Source organism: Anolis carolinensis, chromosome 4 (genome assembly GCF_035594765.1).
Source record: "Anolis carolinensis isolate JA03-04 chromosome 4, rAnoCar3.1.pri, whole genome shotgun sequence".
In the NCBI taxonomy this organism is placed as follows: Eukaryota; Metazoa; Chordata; class Lepidosauria; order Squamata; family Dactyloidae; genus Anolis; species Anolis carolinensis.
The window spans coordinates 199283500-199308210 of record NC_085844.1 but is presented as its reverse complement, the minus strand read 5'-3'; the positions used below and the strand labels follow the sequence as shown (position 1 = coordinate 199308210).

The 24711-nt window shown below is 41.6% G+C and overlaps 1 protein-coding gene across 6 annotated transcripts in view; it reads right to left on the bottom strand.

Annotated features, from left to right (window-relative positions):
- Positions 1–24711, bottom strand: part of tmcc2 (transmembrane and coiled-coil domain family 2) — a 115588-nt gene that overhangs the window by 48304 nt on the left and 42573 nt on the right. For 2 of the 6 annotated variants that reach the window (XR_010005488.1, XR_010005489.1), the window contains exon 1: positions 18–23917. Coding sequence is in view for 3 of the 6 variants with exons in the window: in XM_003220404.4 (XP_003220452.1) it covers positions 23924–24445 (522 nt within the window). In the remaining 3 variants the exon portion in view is untranslated. The other 4 variants (XM_003220404.4, XM_008109608.3, XM_008109616.3 and 1 more) reach the window with 3 other exon arrangements.

Sequence of the window (24711 nt, the reverse complement as noted above, 5' to 3'; positions counted from 1 at the left end):
ACAAAATGAGGACTCACCTGGGTATGGACCATCTCGTGGAGGCAGGCAGGTTGAACAATCCCAGGTAGTGTCCTATCCTTTGCTCCTGTGGCACCACCATTTACAAATCCTGTTTGGGCTCCCAACATGCAGCAACCTTTCTCCCAAAGGCAGTGTGAGAAATCTTACTTCAGCCATAGAAACCAGCCTCTCCAACCCCACAGGACAGGACATTTGTTAATCTGGCGGTGCCTGCAAGCCATCTAGCCTGAGCGACAGCTCACGGGGATTAAGGGCCTTTGAGTAGAGCACCAATCATTCCTATCCCTCCCTCCTCCCCTTGCAGCTGCCTAGAGAGATGGGTGATTCCGTCTCAAATAATCCCCTTCTGTCATTCTCTTCCAGGAAAGGCTGGCAGGTCACCAAGGGGGAGATTAGTGAGATAATGAAAATGCTCCCCACCCCTTTCTGAGCACTCCCATCACTGGGCTCTCTGCACAGCGCCACCCTGCCTAGGCGAGGCAGATGCCTCAGCAACCCAGCAGTGGTCTGATGTACCAATGGGAAATCTGTATTCCCACCATCACCATCACAATCCCTACTCCATTTGTTCTTATAGGCAGCAGCATCACCTGCTGGCCTCTGATGGAAACACCATGCTATCTGATCTCAAAAGAGCCCCAGCTGCTGATGCCGAAACCCAGTCTCCGGGCTTCTCTTCTCACAGTGAATACAAAACCCACTCTTTAGAGATGCCCAAAGCTGAAAAGCATTCACAAAAGATTTTGTGCCTTATTCGCAAAGCATAGGTTTCAGATGCTATCAGATAAAAGATATCCCATTACACAGACTAGTGATGTGATCTGTTGTAAGTTAATCCTATCCCCGTCACACAACACAGAGAGGATCATACCAATGCATCTCCGACGGATTGCTACCTGTATACTGAATCTCAAATGACAAATTCTGCATTAACATAATGACAAACGCATCTTAATTCCTGCTGTACTAGAAGGACATGTCCGTCTTTTTTCTTTAAAAGAAAAAATGCCATAGCAATATGAATATAATGCTATCTATATTGGGGGGTTTTTTACAGAACAATATAAGGGGAAAAATTTGGCCAGCTCAATAGCCACATCTGTTTTTTGTCATCTGTACGTTGTCACATTAGTTAACATCACTCAGTTTTACCTATTCCCTTAGGGCTTCCTGTACAAGCTACTTCAGGCATGGGCAAACTTTGGCCCTCCAGGTGTTTTGGACTCCAACTCCCACAATTCCTAATAGTGGTAGGCTTTTAGGAATTGTAGGAGTTGGAGTCCAAGACACCTGAAGGGCCAAAGTTTGCCCATGCCTGAGCTACATCCTCTTCTTGGTACTTCTGTCATCTATCCCATTGTCATTAATAGGGTTTTCCATTGTCCTCATTTTCACATATCCACACAAAGTAAATGAATTTATCCTGTATAGATATTTATTTATTTATTTATTTTATTACAACATTTATATCCCGCCCTTCTCACCCAACAGGGGACTCAGGGCGGCTTTGGAGGTTGTACTGTGATCTACTCATTATTTTATGCAAGGTTGTATAGTTTTTTTAAAAAAAAATGAAATAATTTACTCCTGTTGTGTGTGTTCTGTTTTTGAAATACAACAACCTTTCTTCCTATTTATTTGTTACACCATTATCCCACCTTTCTTCCAATGGGCCCAAGGAACTGTCCATAGCTTGTTTCCCTCTTACTTTATCCACACAGCAACTCTGTGAGGCAGGCAGTCAGGCCGGCAGCAAGCAAACAGCCCAAGAGCCCCTATGAGTTTCACGGCTCATTAGGGTCTAGACGTGGATCTCCCAGACTGAAGTACAAAACTAATCATTGTATCACATTGGCTATTATCCTATGTCTTCTAAGTTTATTCAAAAAAATTTGTTCAGACACTTCATCAAAAACATTTTAATACCGGTATATAAAATTGTACAATACATTGTGAATCAGTTAAAAAGTTATTAAATTACATCAGACATTCATAAAAACACTTATAAAATACAGATGGGCATGTTCCGAGTCTAAAAACTGGGTCTGTCAATTGAGTTCCAGCATATATAAAAATAATTAGTGCTGCTAATTGTTATTCAAAAGCCTGGCCCCACAACCAAGTTTTGACTTTCCTACGGAAAGATAGGAGGGAGGGAGCCTGCCTGACTTCACTGGAGAGGGCATTCCATAGGCGGGGAGCCACTACTGAAAAGGCCCGGTCTCTCGTCCCCTCCAGCCACACCTGTGAGGCTGACGGGACCGTGAGCAGGGCCTCACCTGATGATCTTAAGCTTTGAGGTGGGTCATAGTGGGAGACACGTTCGAACAGATAAGCTGGGCCGGAACCGTTTAGAGCTTTATAGGCTAAAGCCAGCACCTTGAATTGTGCTTGGTAGCTAATCGGCAGCCAGTGGAGCTGGCGTAAAAGAGGAGTGGTACGCTCCCTGTACGCCGCTCCAGTTATTAACCTGGCAGCCTCCCGTTGGATTAACTGAAGCTTCCGAACAGTCTTCGGAAGTGCGTTGCAGTAGTCTAGACATTGCAGTAGTCTAGCCAGTAATGCCTGGCTTGTTGACTTTTTTTCAAAAACCCCTTTTAAAAACCCCTTAGTACACATTTGTGGAAATCATGTTGATTCTTCTTCAGCAATACACAACATTCCACATTCTTGATAATTTGACTTATAAATGCATTTCCCAAAACTCCCTGAAATTTGAATTTCTTAGGTACTCCTGGATTCCTTTTTTTGGAAAATATCAGCCTTATTCTAGTTATTTCAAAGTTCTTTCATATCTTGGCTCATTACAGCATAAGGATATAGCAAAAGGTACAAAACAAGGCAATCACCAGACCATGGTAAAGAATGGAGGCTTATTTATATTGCAGAATAGAAAATTAAAATTGGAGGGAGATCAATGCCATATAGAGCTGAAGCTGTCTATTGTTTTCATTCAATTGTACTCTTGGCACAAGAATTTCCATATATCTCAAAATGTACCCTATTATTCTAAGAAATGAATGTCTCATTTATATTTATCTAGCTATTGATCAGATTAAATATTGGATTCAATACATCATCTTGCTTGCTTTCTATCACCTATTCAGCACAACTAGTGAAACCAAAGCATAATAATAATAATAATAATAATAATAATAATAATAATAATAATAATAACAACAACAATAATAATAATAATAATAATTTATTTATTTATAAGACCAGTCATATGACCATTTCAAAGTGCAATATAAATAAAAAGGCAAAAAGGATGGGAGGGCAGGCAGCTGACCTTCTGTTTGCCATCAAAATCTTATTTTCCTGATTCTTCTTTCAGGAAATGTGCTCTTTTCTTGATAGCTTTCAGGATAAAAAGGCTTACTCTAATTATGGTGGTGAAACTAAAGAATAAAAATAACATAGCATAGCAATAGCATTTACCACCAGCAGAGGGAGAGCTGAATCAACAGAACTGAAGTTGAAGGATGAAACAGTCTGAAATGGCTTGGGAGAAAGCAAGCGGCAGAGAGTTAATTACAAATATCAGGAACTCAACAAAGTGCTTACGGAGGCAATTATGTAAGAGATTAATCTAGCTCTTACACTTTAGCCATTATGCAAAGAACTCAGGGTTTTTCTTTTTCTTATCACCATGAGTGTAACATACAAATTGTAGAATATAATGGGTTCAATCAAGAGACAGATACATGTAATAGGGCAGAGAAATAAATGTCTGCAACTTGTATTTTCATATAGTCACATATACAACAGCATCTAGATGACCAATGAAGGAGAAAAGAAGTAATCTCAGACATACAAATATGACATACATACCCCTCTATAAATTGACCTCATGTCAAGTTGAGAGCAGGTTTTGGACGCAAACTTTTGGTGACATTTTGATATGACACGTGGATAAGTCGAGGTTAATTCCATAGAGAGGAGAAGGCACCTATGCAGCCTCAGGGGGGCTACAGTTCCTGATCACCACCACCATTTCTTCACCTGGGCATTCAAAAAGTCCAGAAGTGGCACTGCGGCAGAAAGAGCAGAGGGAACTGGCGCTTCTTTTAGCTTCTCCCACAGTGAAATAAACTTTTGCCTTTCACCACCCTACTCAGAGAAAGAGATGGTTCCTTTTTTTCATAAGAGTTAAAGTAGAATACAGGCAGTCCCCGAGTTACAAATAAATGACTCCCAGTTAAGAACGGGGGTGAGACAACAGAAAGTAAGGGAAATTCCCTCAGGAGGGAAATTCACCACTGAAAGAGTTATTATGGGGAACAGGTGTCCCCACTGAAAGTATCTCTCTGATCCTTGTTTCCACAGCAAGCCAAATTTTAAAACATGCAATTATCACAGAAAGTGAGGTGAAATCTTCTGAACAGGGGCACAGACAGCAAAACAAACACCACAGGATTTATATGGATAGAGTTATACTTAAAAATGTACCTGTTCCAATTTACGAATTTATTTGAGAACAAACCTACAGAACCAATCTTATTCATCAGATATGCCTGCCTGTACTCACACTAACCCATGTATAAGTCGACCCAGGTTTGATGGTTTATTTTTTTGACTAAACTTTCTAGACTTAGATACGGGTATATTGGGTAATCTACTGAGCTACCAGGACACCCTTGTGAAAACTGCTATACTGCAAAGAAAACACTCATTTTGGATGGTGATTGAGATCAGGTATGGTTAGCACTTAGATAGAAGACCAGTAAGGACTATAAGCCAATTCTATTCCTACCTAACACTTTGAAGAGTCAGTGCCATTATGGTGGAAAATTCTGTTGTAATTCTCACTGGATAATCCAATTCAGAAGAGTCAGATCTAAAGAGGCTTCTGACTCCAGGTGTCACCTCCTTCCCAAAACCTGGGCAGCTAGAAGAAGATACAGCTAGAAAAGTTCCTTGGTAAATTGGGGTCACACCATAACTGGAACTGATGGACATGAAGAGATGATGATCCCATCACTTGTAGCATACTTACAAGAAAAACACTTTTTACAGAAGCTTAAATAAGAAATGTGGAGGAATAACCACCAGATAGTTTAAGGTCAAGCATCTATAAATATTCCAAGAACTAAAAGAGTTCTTTTGCATGCAACCATTTGTCTACCTGGCATATGCTGTCAGTGCTCCTGGATTTATTTAGATCTATAAACTCTGAAGTTGTATGTCTTTTGGTCTTTTCCATTTGTTTATTGTAACTACTGGCTTCTTGTCACTGATTTCAGCACAGCTTGAGATCTTGCTATTGGGCCATCTTTTAATTTCAGAGAGCTTGCTAAATTGTGTATGGCGTGGACTGGCTTTGCTCACCCATGACTGCTTTCCCTGATAAAATTTGCCTTGGCCACCTCTGTTTTAACAAATTAAGGTGTAATCCTGACAGAACATCACTGTTAAGGTTTGTAAATATAGGGCCATAGAGTGGGGGAATATTGCATTTTTAGATAGGAGGATTACACTCTTCCTAAAAGATCTGGTGTTCACCAGCGACATTTAGGAACCACTCTTCACACATTTAAATGAAAGTGCGCTTTATGTGGAGCTGCTCTTGAAGATTATGTAGAATCTTTGCTTCAAAAATATGGCTGCCAAGTACACAGGAACCTAAGTAAATATGTAGAAGAAGAATCTGCAATTTGAAGCAACAAATCAATTAACCCTTGGAAATTGTAGCAAACCTCTGCTGTGTTAGCTAGGATGGAGATTTGCTTCTAGCCCCCTTTTTTTTTTTACCCATAACTGAGCACATCGAATGAAGCTGCCAATGCTGTAGATATGTGGTAATTGTTCTCAGCACATGCAGAGAAAAATGCTTGCCTTCCATGTCAGACCACCTAAGAAGCACTACTTTGTAACAAATCTGAGTGTTTATCCATCTAAACTAGTCCCTCTTATGACCTGCCACTACTCTATTTATTATTTATTATATTTATTTATACTTCACTTAATCTCTACTGAAGGAGACTCAAATCAGCTACAAACTCCTAGACATAATTCTAACTTACCAGTATCACATTTGTACCCATTGGCTATGATTATTTCTTTATTCCTGGAAACCTAGTGCAGCCCAGCAGCTAATGACTAATAATTAAACCAAGGACTATTGAGTAATTTGACTCCAGCTATATGCATTTATTTATAATAATATTTATTTATTTATTTATAATATATCCTACAGAATCTGATACAATTTTAAGAAGAACCTCCCATTTTTTATTCTTTCGACAGTATTACCCTATAATCACAATACCTATAATCACATTTATTCTCTGCTTTCAAATATATTTTGGTAGTTTTTCACCATCAAAACCCAGTGAACAATTTAGCTGTAGTATTCATGGACTGGGAAGTGGTTTCTCTTATGCAGTCCAAAAAAGCAAACATATAAAAGACGTTTAATAAAATGGTAAACTTAATGGACTGAAAGCAATATTTTTGTTTCCCTGTTTCTTTTTAAAAAAGCACTGCAACATGTGGTTTCATCACTGATTTTGAACTGTGTAGGAACTCAGAACCTTTTTATCCTATTGAAAGGCACTTGTTTCTACCAGACTTCACTTGCCTGAAATACTATCAACATACATACTAACATACATTGTAATATAGTAATGTGTGTCAACTGAGCAGGCAGGCAATCCTTGAGATTTTCCATCAAGTTCTTCGATGCCACAGGAACCATACCTGGGATCAAAGATTCCCATGACATATTAATGTGGATGAGAATTTGCCTTTGGTTATTTCCATCTGCCAGAAAATGGTGTTCTGATAAACCTAACAGAACAGAAATTAGCTGCTTTCAGACTGTCAAAAATTAGACATAAATTAGCTATTCCCCTTACACAGTACACACAGTTTTTGATCAAATAGGTGGGAGGGAAATAAACACAAGGAATAACCTTACATCCAGGTAGCAGATTCTGAGGAGTCTGAAACCTAATCCAGCAAAATCATATGAATTCTACTTGTTCTGTAGATATATGTAATGTGTGCCACACTATCAGGCATCCTGTCCCCGTCCCTATTCTGTGTCAATGGCAATTTCTGAAACCAATTTCTCTCTACAAGAAAATCTTTGTTGCAGCCTCTGAGTACCACAAAAATAGAAGGGGCCCACTCTGGGTCCATTCTGACAACACATCAGGGCCTGATGATGACTAAATCCTCCTTTAACTCACCAGTGCCTTAATTTGCCATAGAGCATCACTGCCCAAATGCAGGATGAGACGACAAGCCTTTTTCCTGGCACTCTTAAATTGGCACAAAACATGTTTTCTGCCCAAGATAAAGCAAGCACCCACTATCCAATATCAATCCAGTTTACTTTGGCTATGATTCAGAAAATGCCACAAATACTTCTCTCCTTCCTTGGCAGGAAAAAATATACCAGTAATTAATTAATTTTAAAATGCCTCATGTCAAAAACTGATTGCTGTAAGTTGCTGCCCTGATTTATGAAATGGTTTATGTTTACAGTATAGATGGAGCTAAAATGAAACTATTAATCTATGAAAGTACAACCAGATCTGTACATGATGATTTTCCTGTATCATTTTTTTTTGTAATCTTCTCACATTAATGTAATCCTGTCTCTTAATATGTTTCCACAAAAGCCACCAACTTGTTTCAAGATGTTATATGTATGAAATATGCTTACTGCATATTCCTTCATTTTTGTGAACAACATTTGTTCCTCCGTTCCCTAAAACAAAGATGAGGAACAGGTAACCCACCAGATGTTTTTAGGCTTCAACTCCAACCATCCTTCATCATTCTTCATGATGGCACCAGCAGTCTAAACATTTAAACCTACCTGTTTCCCATTCTATAAGCAAATATAGAATCTTCTCAAGGGATACTGCCCTGAACATACAATATCAAGCTTAAGCACCAGCAGATAAATGCAGGCTCTATAAAGTGAATGAAACAAATTCCTCTCATGGGAGAAAAAGAGGTAGAGTCAGATTTCTTTACTGCTACAACCTCTTCTCAGTCAACTAGGTCAGCCAAGGTCATTGCACACTGCACTGACAACAGGAAGCATAGTCTTTCGAGTCATAAATACTGAGGGGAAAAGCAGCAGCAGAAAGATAACATAGCCTTTTATTTATGGCACTAAGACACAACCTTGATCTATCTTTAATGTTGCAGACAGAGTAGATATGATTGGACATGTATGCACAAATATTTAGAGATAAATTAGTGCATGTATATGCCAATGTGGGGGTTTGAGAAGCGAACCTCCTCTGAAAAAAACTCACCAAAAAGCTTGCCATAATTTGGAGTGGATTTGAAGGCACATATCATAGATTTGAAGACACAACAGCAACAACAGTACAAATGGAAGGACAGAGTAAGAAGAAGTATGTCTAGCTTTACATTAATCTATATTGCTCCTGAATGACACTGAAGTCCTTGAAGGCATCCACTCACTAATGTAGGAACAAGAGCTCTCATTGATCAAGGAGATCTGGATTTTGATTTCAAAAGAAGAATTTCATTCCCTGGCTCGCAGAAAAATATAAAGGTTTGTATCACAGTTATTTGTCTTTATAGAACCAGGTTTGGAGAGGTTTTTCCCCAGGTTCCTAAGAATGATTCACAGGAGCAAAAGCTCCAACTTCACCTGTAGCAGGCTTAATTATTCACTTGGAGATGCGGGGTGGGGGGGGGGGTGGGGGGGCTGTATTATTTTAAGCTGCCTTACTGATGCTTCGCTTGATGGACATGCTTGGCACAATTATAATGTGCCAAGCATTGTAATGCTCTGTTTCATGCTATGATCATTTATTAAGGGAATAATATTTGGCTCTCTATAGTATCATTTCACTTTGTAGCAGATTAGAGATACTGTGAGAAATGGCAACATCAACCTGTTGCCTTGTCAAAACCTATTCATGCTTTCTTTAATCCATATCAATTTTGTTCTATACTGCAATATCCTAATGCTATTTAAAAGCAAAAAAAATTAGTTTGCTTAGGTTAATAAGAAGATACTATTCTTATTCTGTTCTGTTTCCCATTGGTCTAATTTTCACTCATTGCAACTTGTGTTCACCCATCAGTGTTTTGATAAGAGACACCAGACATGCTTCAAGATACATAAATCAATCTCACGCCTGATATTATGATATTATGAGACTTTTAGACAGTAATTTTATTGGTTCAAAATCACATTTATTGTAAGACACGTCTAAGATACTGAGAATGATAAAATATTGAAATGCAAAGCAGGTCCTGACCTTTGAACTTTCACATTAGCTTGATGCTAATTTTAATGGACCAGATTGCTCCCAGATATAATATGGCTGCCATTCCCCCCATTTACCTTGGAATAAGCTTTATTGAACTAACAGGGAATTACTTTTGAACTGAACCAGTTAGTCTCCTATAAAATAATGCAATATCACAAAGGTTAAGAAGAGAACAAGCAGCTCTCACTAATTTTACAAACTCTTCAACCACCAAATTACATTTCTATTAACCATCAAATAATGAAGTTGTCACATTCAAATAGTTGATGTGCCATTTTTTTCTGGCAAAGGCCCTATATAGTAAGAAGATGTATTAGCTGTAATGTTTTCCTACCAGGCAGTTATTTAAGATAGAGGCAGTCACCAAGTTATGAACAAAATAGGTTCTGTAAGCTCATTCTTAATTTAAATGTGTATCTAAGTGAGAACAGGTACCTTTTAAGGGTGACTCCAGCTAGATAGATAGATAGATAGATAGATAGATAGATATGCTTTGGATAGCATAGTGAAAGGTTAACACTCCTGTGGTTTCTGCTTTGTCTCTTCAGAAGATTTCACTGCACTTTCTGTCCCTGTGATAATTGGATTTTGAGAAGAAGAAAAAAGGCTTCTTGTGGAAACAAGGATTGGTGATAAAGTTTCAATGGAGACACCTTTTCCACATAATAACTCTTCCGGGAGATAATTTCTTTTCCAAGGGGTAGATTCTCTCACTTCCTGTTGTCTCACCCCCATACTTAACTATGAGTCATTTGTAAGTCAGATGTTTGCAACTCGGAGATGGCATGTATATAAGTGCAAGGGAAGTTCCTACATAACCATCTCTCCTGAATCCAACCAGCCATTTTCTTCCATTGGAGGGAAGAGCTCTGCACACTTCACAGCACTCACTGCTCCTTGTAACATTCCCTTTTGCCTCAGGTGTGGTGGTAGATACGGTCACCTTACAAATCTATACACATAATAACAGTGAAAATCTGTATGTGTGCATGTGGTATGGGTGTCCGCTCACACAGACAGCCTCTGGCTTCCACAAACAGGCTATAGTTCCCAGTGCTGTGGAGCCAGCAAGTCACCCTCTCAGGACATTGCAGGTTACAACGAGTACACCCCATGACCCCGCCCACTGCCTCTCCCTTAACCCTTCCCTACCCTTTCCTATGGCACAGAGCAAACAGAGGAATTGATCAGCAACTGAACATACTGGAGAGGTTTGGGGAGAATTGATTATGATTTAAAGGGGTTGTAGGGACTGGGATGGATAGTTCACCTGCACTCTGAACCACAACAACAATGGACCTAGAACTAACCTGGCACACAAACCCAACATGGCCAACTTTCATACTGGCAGGGTTTGGGCGATTGACTTTGATATCCAGGAGTATTCAGAGAACACTGAACCCATCTGATGACTGATCTGGACCAAACTTGGCACACAAATTCAACATGGCCAACTGGGAATACTGGTGGACTTTGGAGGTTATTTATTTATTTATTTATTTCAATTATTTATACCCCGCCCTTCTCACCCGAGGGGACTCAGGGCGGCTTACAAGTGGCAATAGATGCCATTACACTGATATACAATAAACTAAAACAATTAAAACAGTTAAAACAGTCATAAAATAGTCATAAAATACAATATACAAGTTTAAAACAATGCAAAGTGCTTATGCCATTCATCCACCAGACCTTATACAAGGGCCGTAATTCAGACCGCGTCGAAGCCAACACATGCTTATTCTTCAAATGCCTGCATACATAGCCAGGTCTTCAGTTTTTTTCTGAACCCCAAAAGGGATGGGGCCTGCCGAATGTCACTGGGGAGGGAGTTCCACAGCTGGGGAGCCACCACCCAGAAGGCCCTGTCTCTCGTCCCCACCAGCCGTGCCTGTGAGGCGGGTGGTACTGAGAGCAAGGCCTCTCCAGAAGATCTTACGGTTCTTGTGGGCTCATAGGGGAAGATACGTTTGGACAGGTAAATTGGACCAGAACCGTTTAGAGCTTTGTAGGCCAAGACCAGCACTTTGAATTGGGCTCGGTAGCATATCGGCAACCAGTGGAGCTGGTTTAACAAGGGAGTAGTATGCTCCCTGTAAGCCACCCCAGTTTACAATCTGGCTGCCGCCCATTGTACTAATTGGAGCTTCCGGGCCGTCTTCAAAGGCAGCCCCACGTAGAGTGCGTTGCAGTAATCCAGCCGGGATGTGACCAGAGCATGGACCACCGTGGCCAAGTCAGACTTCCCAAGGTACGGGCGCAGCTGGCGCACAAGTCTGAGTTGTGCGAAGGCTCTCCTGGCCACTGCCGAGACCTGGGGTTCCAGGCTCAGCGATGAGTCCAGGAGAACCCCCAGACTGCAAACCTGTGTCTTCAGGGGGAGTGCGACCCCGTCCAACACAGGCTGTAACCCTATACCCTGTTCAGCCTTACGACTGACCAGGAGGACCTCTGTCTTGTCTGGATTCAATTTCAATTTGTTAGCCCTCATCCAGTCCGACACAGTGGCCAGACACCGGTTGAGGACCTGAACAGCCTCCTTAGTGACAGGTGGGAAGGAGTGACAGAGCTGGACATCATCTGCGTACAGATGACACCTCATCCCGAAACTCCGGATGATCTCTCCCAACGGCTTCATGTATATGTTGAACAACATAGGGGACAGTATTGAACCCTGCGGGACCCCACAAGTCAATGGTTGTGGGGCCGAGCAGGTGTCCACCAATGACACCATCTGGGATCGACCCTCCAGGAAGGACCGGAGCCACTGCAGAACAGTACCTCCGAGCCCCATCCCGGCACGGCGCCCCAGAAGGATACCGTGATCAACGGTATCGAAGGCCGCTGTGAGGTCCAGCAGAACCAGCAGGGACACACTCCCCCGTCCAGCTCGCGGCGTAGATCATCGACTAAGGCGACCAAGGCTGTCTCGGTACCATGCCCCGGCCTGAAACCAGACTGTGCCAGATCTAGAAAATCAGTGTCAACCAAGAATGCCTGGAGTTGCGCGGCCACCACACGTTCCACGACCTTGCCCAGAAAGGGAAGATTGGAAATAGGCCGATAGTTCTCCAGTTGAGTGGGGTCCAGTGATGGCTTCTTCAACAGCGGTTTGATCACAGCCAATTTAAGGCTCGCTGGAAATATGCCATCCCGAAGGGAGGCATTCACCACCGCCTTCACCCACTCGGCCAATCCCCCTCTGGCTTCTCTCACCAGCCAGGATGGGCAGGGGTCTAGGATGCATGTGGTAGCCCTCGCCTCTCCAAGCACCTTGTCCACATCCTCGAGCTCAACCAACTGAAATGAATCCATCAAAATGGGACAAGAAGATGCTCGTGTTACATCCCCGGAGACTGCCGTTAATATGGTGTCAAAGCCAGAACGGATCAGAGCAACTTTGTCCGCAAAAAACCGAGCAAATGCTTCACAGCGGGCTGCCGAGATGTCAGGGATCCCATCTTGAGAGATGGGATTTAACAAACCTCTGACAACTCGAAACAGCTCCGCCGGACGGTTTTTTGCAGACGCAATATTAGCTGCGAAGAAAGCATTCTTTGCAGCATCTATTGCCGTGGCATATGTCCTTAGGTAGGAACACAGCCGTGTTTGGTCTGATTCGTTCTGCTTCGAACGCCACACACACTCTAGTTCCATCTTCTTTCGCTTCATCGCTGCCAACTCCTCGGTGAACCAAGGAGATGGTTTACCTCGTGTACTCGAGAGGGGACGTTCCGGAGCGATAATGTCTATTGCCCTGGCCACCTCCCCATTCCAGAGAGAGACCACAGCATCGACAGGATCACCAACCGAGGCAGCGGGAAACTCCCCAAGAGCCATCAGGAATCCATCTGGATCCATAAGCCTCCTGGGGCGGACCATTTTAATAGGTCCTCCACCCCTGCGGAGGTTAGGTGGCACAGTCAGCCTAAACCTGATCAGGTGATGGTCGGTCCATGGCAAAGGGGCGATGGTAAGCTCCTCCACACCGCCACCTTCCTCCCATCCCTGGCAGAAAACCAAGTCTAATGTGTGTCCCGCTCTGTGGGTGGGACCAGATACCAATTGGGACAGCCCCATGGTTGCCATGGTGGCCATGAAGTCCTGAGCTGCACCAGACAGGATGGTCTCGGCATGGACATTGAAGTCCCCCAGCACCAAAAGCCACTGAGACTCCAATGCCAGGCCTGAGACCACCCCCGCTAGCTCAGGCAGGGAGACTGTAGTGCAGCGGGGTGGTTGGTACACTAACAGAATCCCTAATCTGTCCCGGTCACCCACCCTCAGATGGACACATTCGAACAAGGTTGACTGCGGGATGGGGCACCTGGTCAGAGGGATGGAATCCTTGTAGACCACTGCAACACCGCCTCCCCGTCCTCCGGATCTTGCTTGGTGCTGCACGGAGTACCCGGGAGGACAGAGTTGGGTGAGATTGACCCCACCCACCTCATCCAACCAGGTCTCAGTTATGCACGCCAGGTCTGCTTGCTCCTCCAAGATAAGATCTTGGATAATTGCAGTTTTTCCGTTTGTAGACCTGGCGTTCAGCAGCACCACCTTTAGTCCGGAGGAACCACTAGCCTGGGTATCCAAATTTACCATATCAGGAGGCCGTTTTAGATCTACGAGAAATCTTGTTCTCTCCCTAGCCCGAATTAATTTTGGCCTCCCTTTCCCGTATCTCCCCCTCCCCTGAATTACTTCGATGGGGGCCCCCCCGCCAGTGGACTCCCATCCCCCCCTTCCTTAATCTATAGCCAAAGTAAACAATGTGTGGGGTCCAGTTCAAGGTTACTCTCAACTCCTGGGGATAGGAAACTAACAAAAAGCTCAAGAAGCAGTAAGGGTTCACAGTTCTAAGGTGCCAGTGGCTATAGCAGCGTCACACAGTTTATGATAATAAACTAGAAGAGGTCCCACACAGTGGCGCTCGGCCGGGGAATGGCGTCGTTTGTAAAACCAAACCAACAAGATGGACACGCCGCAACCCGGGACAGATTCTCTGTTCTGGCAGCAGGGCCAAGGCAGCAGGATCAAGCAGTAGGCCTGTTTGGCAGTAGTTTTTGCAGTAGTTATTGATCTTTATCTCTGGGAGTTATAGTTCACCTGTATTCCATGAGCCTTCTGAACCCCACCAATGAAGGATCTGAACCAAACTTGGTACACAGGCCTAAGATTTTGGGAATTGTAATTCACTCACATTTGAAAAGGGCATTGATTGTTTTTGGTCAAAATGCCCATATATGGTCATAATGCCAATATATTTTCATAATGTCCATATATGGCCATGCATGGTCAAGATGCCCATGAATGATCAAGATGCCCAAATATGGTCAAAATGCCCCTGCATGGTCCAGATGCCCATATATGGTCAGAAGACCAGCAAAGAGTGTTGATGTTCTTGGATGCAAAGAAGGCATTTGATAACACTCATTGGACTTTTATAGATAGGCTGTTAGGAATTGTCGGAGTCCAAAGCACCTGGAAGGATGGAGGGGCAAAGTTGCAAGTAGGCCCGCTGCAAGGCAATGGGGAGGAATCTTAGGGTGAGAACAGTCTTGAAAATGACACATGTCATCCCTCCCCCACCTGCCTGCTGTTCTGCAGCCCCTGCAGGCGAGGGAAAGACCATGCTGCTGTTCCTGGCCTTCTGTCTGGCCCTGGAGGGCCCCTTCACCAACTGTAGGCAACTGTGAATACTGGCACAGTTTCAGGGTGATTGCCCTGGGAATCTGGGAGTTGTAGCTCACCCTTATCCAGAGAACACTGAACCCAGGAAGTGATGGATCTGGACCAAATTTGGCACACAGACCCAAGACAGCCAACTGTGCATACTGGGGGAGTTTTGAGAGGGCTGACCCAAATAACCTGGGCATTGCCGGGTACCCAAGCAAGTATTAGAATAAAATTCATACCCCTGACATAGTTTCTCCTGGATGGGGTAGAACACACCATCCTTTCCTTAGCCTCCTGATTGTGCTTCAGCTGGAAAAGAGGGCTGATCTTTTGTCTTGCCATATGATAGCATCTGACTCATTTCAATTATATGCATTTTCCAGCTACTAACAATCTATATGGTGAAACTATTAGCTTGGTATAATAAGAATAACATCTGGAAAGCCTACAACAAAAGCCCTGGAGACAGGATAAGAACCTGACAATGTGCCAAAAGTAAAGCAAAGCAAAGAATTACCAGATAAAATTGTTGGCTGGAACAGTAAGAATTTAAATTAGCACTACATCATCATTAGGTGGACTTGAAGACTTAAACCTTCCCACAGGATAAGTGTGAACAACACTATCCAGGATGCCAAAACTAATCCCACTGTGGATCACCCATCAAATTCTACAAAACGATAATACAGTTCCACTATTGTGGGTTGGTTGGTTTGTGCACATGTGAAGGAGAGATTCTGCGGATGCAAAATCTGTTTTCAATCTGGTTTTTTAAAGCCCACAGGTTCAAAAGACTTTGAGAGGTTAAGGTTCAGTCACAGAAAACCACTGGTGACCTTGGACAAGACCTACTTTCTTAGCTTTAACAATTCTTATTATAATTATTTTATTTCTTACCCGCCTCTCCTCATGGCTAGGGGTGGGATACAAAACAATTAAAATACATAAGCTCAGCAGAAACACTGCAAATACACACACTAAAACGTATCTCCATAAAAGTTACACATAAAACATATACAAAATACATGCTAAAACATATAAAACAGAGATCACACAAAGGGCACTTAAAATTCATATTTAAAGACTGTCTGGGTAGGCCTGCAGGAAGAGATAGGTCTTTACATGGTTTTTAAATTCTGACAGCTCATTTAGCTGTCGGGAGTTCTTCTGGCAGGTCGTTCCACAATTGTGGGGCAGCCGATGCAAAAGTCCTCTGGTAGTTATACATTCAGAAGAAAAGAATGTGGTGGTAGTTGCCAGCTTTAGATAGAAGAAGTTTACTTTAGATAGAAGTTGGTAAACTTCCCCTAAATAAATTTTGTTAAGAAAACCCTAGGACAGGGTTGTCATAAGCCAACTTGAATGCACATAATAATAACAGCCTACTTTTAGACAAAGTAGGACAGTAACTCCAGGCACTTGAAGCTGTGAAAATGCAGGAGGACATTGTACTGTGTTAAGTTGGCTGGATGATTATGCAAGATGTGGTCTCATCAGAAAGATCTGCCTGCCAATCCTATTGATTTTTGTATATAGGTTGGGGTACCATTTTGTTCTATTCCCTCTGGAAGTAAAATCTCTCAAATATAAATGCAATAAGTATTTGCTTAGAGGGCAATATGTACTATACCTTGGATTTTTCTGGAAGAATGCCATGTTCAAATGGATTTGAAAATTAGATGCATATCCTTTTAAACTTATTTCCAACAGCATCATTATGTATTTTTCTCTTTTAAAAAATCCTAACCAAAGATTGCACACAGGCCTGGTAACAGATAGACTGTAATAATCAGTCTTTCCCTTGCATCCCTCGAATGGTGAGTATCATGTGTTATTGCATGTTGGCTTTGTATGACATTGCTATGTGACAAATGGCTACTGAAATAAGAGAAGAAAAATGCAAGTGTGATTGTTTCCATTACCTCATCAAGCAACAAAAAGGATCAAGCTCACGTTTCATGCTTAAGCTTGAAGCAGAAGAAATTCATTACAACCACTCAAAGAATAATTGCAGCCTGTCGTGATCTGTCTGTCTCTCTCCTCTGAATCCTTTTCTTTTTAATGTATAACTGAGGTTGCCAGGAGGTCGCTGTGTCCCAAATGGTATCAGTGTGGAACAGGAGCCTGTCACCCAAGACCTTTTGCTCCTAATCAAGCAAGAAAGGCTCTGTTCATGTCCATCATCTAACCCACCTTGGTCACAGAGGGCATGAGTATGGGAGCCAAGAAGTCATTTCCCTCTTATAGGGTCATGGCCTAACAAGCTATTGCTGAAGTCAATATAGGTAAGGGAATAAAGACTGATTAGATATAATCAACACTTCGAGTCAATTAATGAAGAGTGTTTTTGAAAACCAATTTCAGATTAAACTTAATGTGTGACCCTAGAGCTATAAGCAGCCTCCAATGCACTCAGATTACCCAGACTGCACATTTTCTGGCACAAAAGAAAGAAGTGACTATCTTGATTGCTTTGGGAAGAGGAGCTCACATTTTAACCAGGCCACATGTCCTCCCCCACACAAACACTGCTTAACATAATCACTTTTCTTACATAGTTTCTGTATTTTTGGTGGGCCAGTATTGCTCATTTGGGAATTTTGTTTAACTTTACTGATTAACATAGAAAATATCATTTTTCAAAGCCAAAAGTAGACTTACAAGCATTTTTACTTTTGTTTTGTTTTTGTTGTGTTTTTTTTGGGGGGGGGGGAAGTTGGTCATTTAGCAGTTCATAGAATCATTGAGTTGGAAAGGACCACAAGGGGCAACCCGTTCAACCTCCTACCATGTAGGAATAACCAAGAGATTGCCATCCAGCCTTAATTTAAAGACATCCCCCAAAGGAGAGCATACCAACCTCTAAAGCTGTTTATTTTATTGTCGAACAGCTCTTACCATTTAAAAAGTTCTTCTTAATAGTTTCAAGTTCACTTTATTATGGTCAATGACCAGTTCACAAGAAGAGGGACCCAGTCCTGCACAAACACATCAGGTCTAAGAGTCAGGAAATTTAAAACTTTAAAACTTTCTTAATATTCAGATGGATTAACTTTTGGTAATTTGAATCCAATGGTTCTTATTCTAGTTTTTGAAGCAGCTTGCTCCATCTTCTATGGGACACCCTTCATGTTATCAGAAGGATCTGGACCATATCATTTGATGCTGCCCTAATCCTAGGGTACAAAACTGACCCATGCACCCACCAAAGTTGCCTACTCTGTGTGAAAACTGACATAACTGATATTCATAATATTTCATCTTCCTGCCTAAGTAGCTCTGTATGTTGCATATTATTCAAGTTTGCATTTAAGCAGCCAAATAGGAGACTGTGGTAAAATAGCCACTTGTACAGATGGGACACAAGCTTATTTCCTCATTTACTTTCCTCTTTTATTCCACCTTGAATTCTCCTTTTTACTACAGCATTTTTATCTACTTCTTTAGATTCTAATCATGCACTTTTTGCACCACTGCCCAGCCTTTTTTAACCTGTTGCATTTTTATCTGGCTGTTTTACTTACCATTATATTGTTGTTAAATGTTGACCTGTGTGATGTTAAATGTTAATGGTGTTTTTGTTGTGAATGTATTTTTATTTTGTTATTGTGGAAGTCTAGGCTTGGCCCCATGTTAGCCACCCTGACTCCCTGCGGGGAGATGGAGGCAGGGTATAAAATTAAAGTTGTTATTATTGTTGTTGTTGTTGTTGTTATCATCTGTATATAATCAGTTTCAGGATAAGATTCATTAACTTTGAAAACCTGCTAGAGACCTTGAATGTTTGAATGTTAACCAGAAACTGTTCACAAATTACACCAGGGCTGTAGCTCTCTAACATGTATCATTATTGGACAAGCACGGGTCCTCCCATGGTCCCCAAAATAGAGTGCATAGAGTGTAGAATTAATACAATTTGACTGCCATCGCGCAATGCTATGGTATCATGGGGAGTTGTAGATTGAGTTAATATTTTGAGCCTCCATGGCACTTTGTGGTAATTTGATCTTGCTCTTTCTTTATAACTTTTTGGAGCTAAAGCAAGAAGGGTCACTTTATGTGTTACACAATCACTGGAAGCACTCATATAAAAATGAATATCTTTTTGAATGTCTGGATGGGAAAATGGTAGTGGCAGGAGCAACTTTGGCACTTCTCCTCAAAGGGGTGTCCAGAGAGTAGTGGGGATCAGTTGTTCCTTTAAGATCTCTTAGTATGGACTAAGCCCTTGCCTTTCATCACTCTGCTCAAGAGAGGGAGGGTTTTTTTTTTAAATTAACGTATCTTATTTCAAAAAAGGGAACCATCTCCATCTCCTTTACAGCGACAAAAATGCCTCTGAGGGGAAATGGCAACGGTGGCCATAGATAGCTAGCCTGCTTAGGTGATACTGGTACTTTTCTTTTTCCATTTATTCATGGGTCATATCAAAATCCATAATTTTGGCCCTGAAACCTGTCCTTGTCTTATGCATGCATTTATAGTATATACAGTAATTTATGAATGGGGCCAATATGTTAACTGTAAAGAGAAATACATGGCAAAGTTAACCCAAATACTTTGATTTACTATTTCAGTGGAATGCAAGCTTATAATAGCTGCTGCCTGATTATCAGCCCCAAACATTATGAATTTCAATTATCCCGTATCGCAATTTTGAAAATCTGGCAGGACTACGCTCACATGTCACCAAAAATTGTCAGAGTGTTTCCTGTAATGATGTGTGTTTATTCTTCACAAGATAGTGGGCCAGCAAGCTTTAAATGTGCAGGTTTTATATGCCTTATCCATATCACTTATTATAGAGATATGACCAAAAAATGTGTGTGAGGAGGGGAGGGGCTCATACAGCAGATGCTGACAATTATCCTTAAAAACATACATTCCAAACTTTAGCTGTGTAAAGACAATTACTTGCAGAGTGCAATATGAACAATTTATCTTTAATTTATTCTGAAAGCAGCCCAAACTCAACTTCAATAGCATGATTACTGAGTAACAGTATGGAGTAGAATTAAAAACTCCTCCTTCTTCTTTTCGCCCAGGAAAATCCAGTTAATTCTAATTCCACTTCTTAATTTCAGTCTCTTCCCTCAAACATCACTGGATTGGTTAAATTAACTAAATCACATTATAAGCATCCCTTAGCATAGTGAATTTCACTCCTAAGAAAGCCTCTGATAAAGAGGACTTACACTACTATCCCTACTCTGCCCCATCCCCATATTTTATATGTATAGTAAGAAGTAAGTAAAGGTAAAGGTTTCCCCTAACATTAAGTCCAGTCATGTCTGACTCTGGGGGTTGGTGCTCATCTCCATTTCTAAGCCGAAGAGCCGGCGTTGTCCGTAGACACCTCCAAGGTCACGTGGCCGGCATGGAGCGCCATTACCTTCCCGCCGGAGACCTATTGATCTACTCACATTGGCATGTTTTCGATCTGCTAGGTTGGCAGGAGCTGGAGCTAACAGCAGCCGCTCACACCGCTCACAGAGTTTGAACCTGGGACCTTTCGGTCTCCAGCTCAGTACTTTAACGCACTTCTCCACCGGGGCGAAGTAGTTCCATTTAATTTCTTCAAAAGCTTATTAAAAACAACTCTAAAATAAGCTGCCCCTAAAACTGCTCTGGCCATGTGGAGTGGGCCAAAGATCACTGAAAAGGAAGAGTGCACGCAGTTATTAAAGATTAACCTGTAAATTACCAAGAAGCATCTTATAACCATGAAATAGAACATTTGTGAAGCAGCACACAATAGAGCTCTGATTTTGACCTGAGCACCCAGATACTTCAACAATAGCAACGAACAATAATAAGAATGGGTTGCATGAACTTTATCTGTCAGGCACCTGGCTTTTCCTTTTTTAAAACAGTCAGCTAAAATTGCAGCTCTCGCCTTTCGGTATCCCTCCCAGGCACATATGCAAGCTGGCACCCCTGACATCTTTCCAAATTCAGACTCACTTTGGCAGCAGCCTGGAGCTCTATAGTCCTGATACTTACTCTGCATGTCTCCAGAGAGACATAGCTGTTGGTTTTGTGAGATGCAAAGCTAGAGAGAATCATGCATCAAGATTTTTTGCTTCTATTTCTGACACCAAGAGAAGGTAAGTACAGAAAAAGAAAATGTTAAAAGCAAAGTCACAGCAAATCAGGGTTCTATAACTTGGTAGCCTAGGTTCTTAAGGGAAAATAGAACAGTTGCAACAGTATTAAAATTCAATAATTTAAAACTTGCTTTGGCCTTGGAGTTTTCTTCATGATCAGACAAAGCACACTCCAATCAAATTTGGATTCCCCCCCCCCCTTTTTTCAGGGCCTGGGAAGGAAAGATTGCTTTTGCAAGCAGTAGGAACTGGATTTGGCACAAAATAGTTGGCTGCCTAGAAGTGGCAGAGGCCAATTTTTTTTAAAAAAAACTATACAGACTCTAAAATAGAAAGCCCTTTTACATTATATATGCTGTCCTTAATAACAAGTCACTATAAGGAGACAGAAAGTCAGTGTGTAGTAGTCTGAGTGTTGGAATCAACTGTGGAGACTAGGATTCAAATCCCACTGGGTGACCCTGAGCAAGTCACACTCTCTAAACCTGAGAGGAAGGAAAAGGCAACCCCTCTATGAACAAATATTGCCTGGGGTTTGCCTTAAGGTCACCATCAGAAGCAACCTGAAGGCACACAACAACAATAAATGAATAATGAGTATATGATCCATCTATGTAACCTTACTATGGCACTAGATCTTCACCTTTTAAAGATCTCTCATATCAGCACTATCCTAGAAACCTCAAAAATGTTGTTTATTATGGTTTCTGAATCCTTGTCAGGAATCCTGAAAAAAAGCATTATGTGTGTAAGCAAGCTGAAAGGTCTCCTAAAAGTGGCTGTTCCAAAGGTCCCCTTTTGGGCAAAGTTGCTAATGGAGAATCCTTGTCATAAAATGTTCTCTAGTGATAGCAGTAACAACAACAGGTTGATGTTTCTGACATCATATGAGTGATTTAAGGAAAGGCAGTTGGTGTCCTGATCTTGCCATAGGTAGAAAAATAGTTCCCAAATATTACAGTGGCCTCTGGATGAAACACATACACATGAAACAAGATTCCCGCATTGTTTTCTCAGCACCTCTTCACAGTGTGTCCTCCATCCAAAAATTCACTTCTCCTGTTACAGGGGAAATGCCTGGATGATTGAAAGAGCAATATCCAAACACCTCCCTGTGAGAAGCCCCATGACCTCTGTTTCTAGCTTTTGCAGTAACTGGATAAAGAAGCTCACAAAGCAACAAGCCTTACATCTTATAGAAAAAAGTAGTTTAGTACAGGATTATCCTGATCTTGCTGGCCCCAAAGGAACCAGGAAATATACAATTCTAGTGGGAAGTGCTTAGTAAATATGAAAGCACTTATTTGGGATCTGCAAAGCTCCTCACAACTCCTCCAAATCCCTTCATTCAGAGTATTCATAGGCATATCCACCACCTTCATTTCACCTAGAAACGTGTCCAAGCATCCTCCAGGCACCAAAAAAAATAACATGTTTGCTCTATAAGGATGGAGTACTTACCCAGCATTAGAATTCAGCTCATAAATACAAATAATTACTTGCTTTAAAAAAAAATCCTCAGAGTTGCTCTGGTGAGAAGACAAGCTATGCAGAGGTGCCATGATTTTATGGTAGGGTCTTGGCAAGTGTGTCTCTTTGGAAATTCTCAACAGACCACAAGACAGAAAATCAACTATGAAAAACTAGCTTCTCGGTATGGATTATTCACATCTGTAAAGAATACTGCAGCATATCAAGAGATAAAAAGAGGGAATGAATATACTCTATTACAAGTCAGTAGAAATTCTGTTCCTACATCTTCACCTCAAATCCATAGGCCACAGAAATGTAACTGGGCATGAAAGATGACAAGTCTTTCCAGTTCCCTTTTCTCATGTTACAACTGTTTTGGTAACATATTACCAAAGTTTTGAAACAATGTCTTATGAGTAATTATATTACCCAAAATGGGTTGCTTTTAGGGATAGCAAAGATATAACAGTACTTGCAGTGTGACTCATAATGTCATTGCCTTTTTGGTGCAACATGCAGCATTTATTTGTAACTTTAAAAAACCTGTATTTGGTGTCATTTGGATAAATTGAAGCCCATTTTTTCTATTAAAGGATATCGGTTTCTTAAAAAACAATATAATAATGGGAAAGTAAATTGCTTGCAACATGTTACTTGCAAAGTAGTGTGAATTAATTTCTTGTAAAGGGCATCACTCTTGATGGACTACAAAGGCCAGAGAATTAATGAGATGCTCTTCGTCAACATTCATAATGTAATTTGAGTCTCCTAGGAGAGCAAAAGTGTTCTGCTTTGTAACATCCCATCCATGACTCATGTAACTGCATGCTTTGTTATACATTGGTCAGGGATGGGGATGATAATCCAATCATATTTGGATCATCTTCTTGACAGGAGATATGAGATACTTTCTAATATTCTTGGTCAACCTTGATTCACTAAAACTCTGTTTCCTCAAGAAGTCCTACCTGGATTATGAGGAGCCTCTTCTCCTTGGCACAAGAGGTGCTCCTTGGAGACATTAGTTACTACCATGCAATCTGATTGATTTACTTTAAATCCCTATATAAAGATGGATGCTGTAAGTTCTCAGATTCCAGGGCCCCATAAAACAAAAGGCACACAGAGGGTAATGGCATCTGGATTGTGAATCCACTCCACTTTTTAAAAAAGTCATCTAAGGTACTAAACCCTATTCCCCAAATAAGTTCAGTACTTTAGCTCTGTTAAAAACCCAACTAAACCTGGAGTGGATTCACAGTTCCACTGGCAAGGACATTGCAAATGGGATAAAAATTTGCAATGTGAATTGGATCTTCCTTGAAAAGGCAGGATTTCCCTTTTAGACTTTTAAGCTAAATTCAACCCTACCTTGTCACCTAGGCATTCTGACTCTTCTGTGAGGAGGTATACATTCCCACTTTCAGCCATAAGGACAGTAGTATCTGTAGTGGATGAGGATCTTGGCCGGCCTTGATGTTGATGCAGTATTGCTGTCAGGCTGCTATCTTGGGGGGCCTTGCGAACCAGGTGTGGGCTACTTTTCTGCGGATCCAAGGAGCTACTCTTGGCTCGACGACTGCCGCTATGCAAACTTGTTCCCCTCTTGATGGAAGGACGAGAGCGGATCTGTTGTAATACTCTATTGAAAGCAGTTGGTCGAGCTGGGAGATCATGGAGAGACATAGCATAGGAGACACGGTGCATCTCAGGCGAACGCTCTTTTTCGTCAGGAGAATCATGGTCAGACGTGCCATGATGGTGCTGGTGCTGCTGGTGCTGTGATGACTCCTGGGGACTGGAGTGCTCTCGTTCTCGGGACCGTCTGCGGCTATGAAACAGATGCTTAAGGCCATGGCCAAACATAGATCCCTCAGACAGCTGTTGTATCTTCTGCATGAAGAAACACAAAATATTGGGGAAAGTGATAATAAAAGGGGCTGAACAGGATTTATCATGTGCACAAAACAGATGATGCATAACAGAAAAGGGAAGAGTAGCTCATAAAAATGTCATAATTCTATAACCACAGTTTCTGTTACTGCCAAATGGAATAGCTCTTTTGAAGTCCAGGTTCACCTACACATTGCAATCTGGTTACAATTTTTGCACTGCAGCACCACAAACCTAGGGACTGCCAGCTCTTAGTATTGATGAAT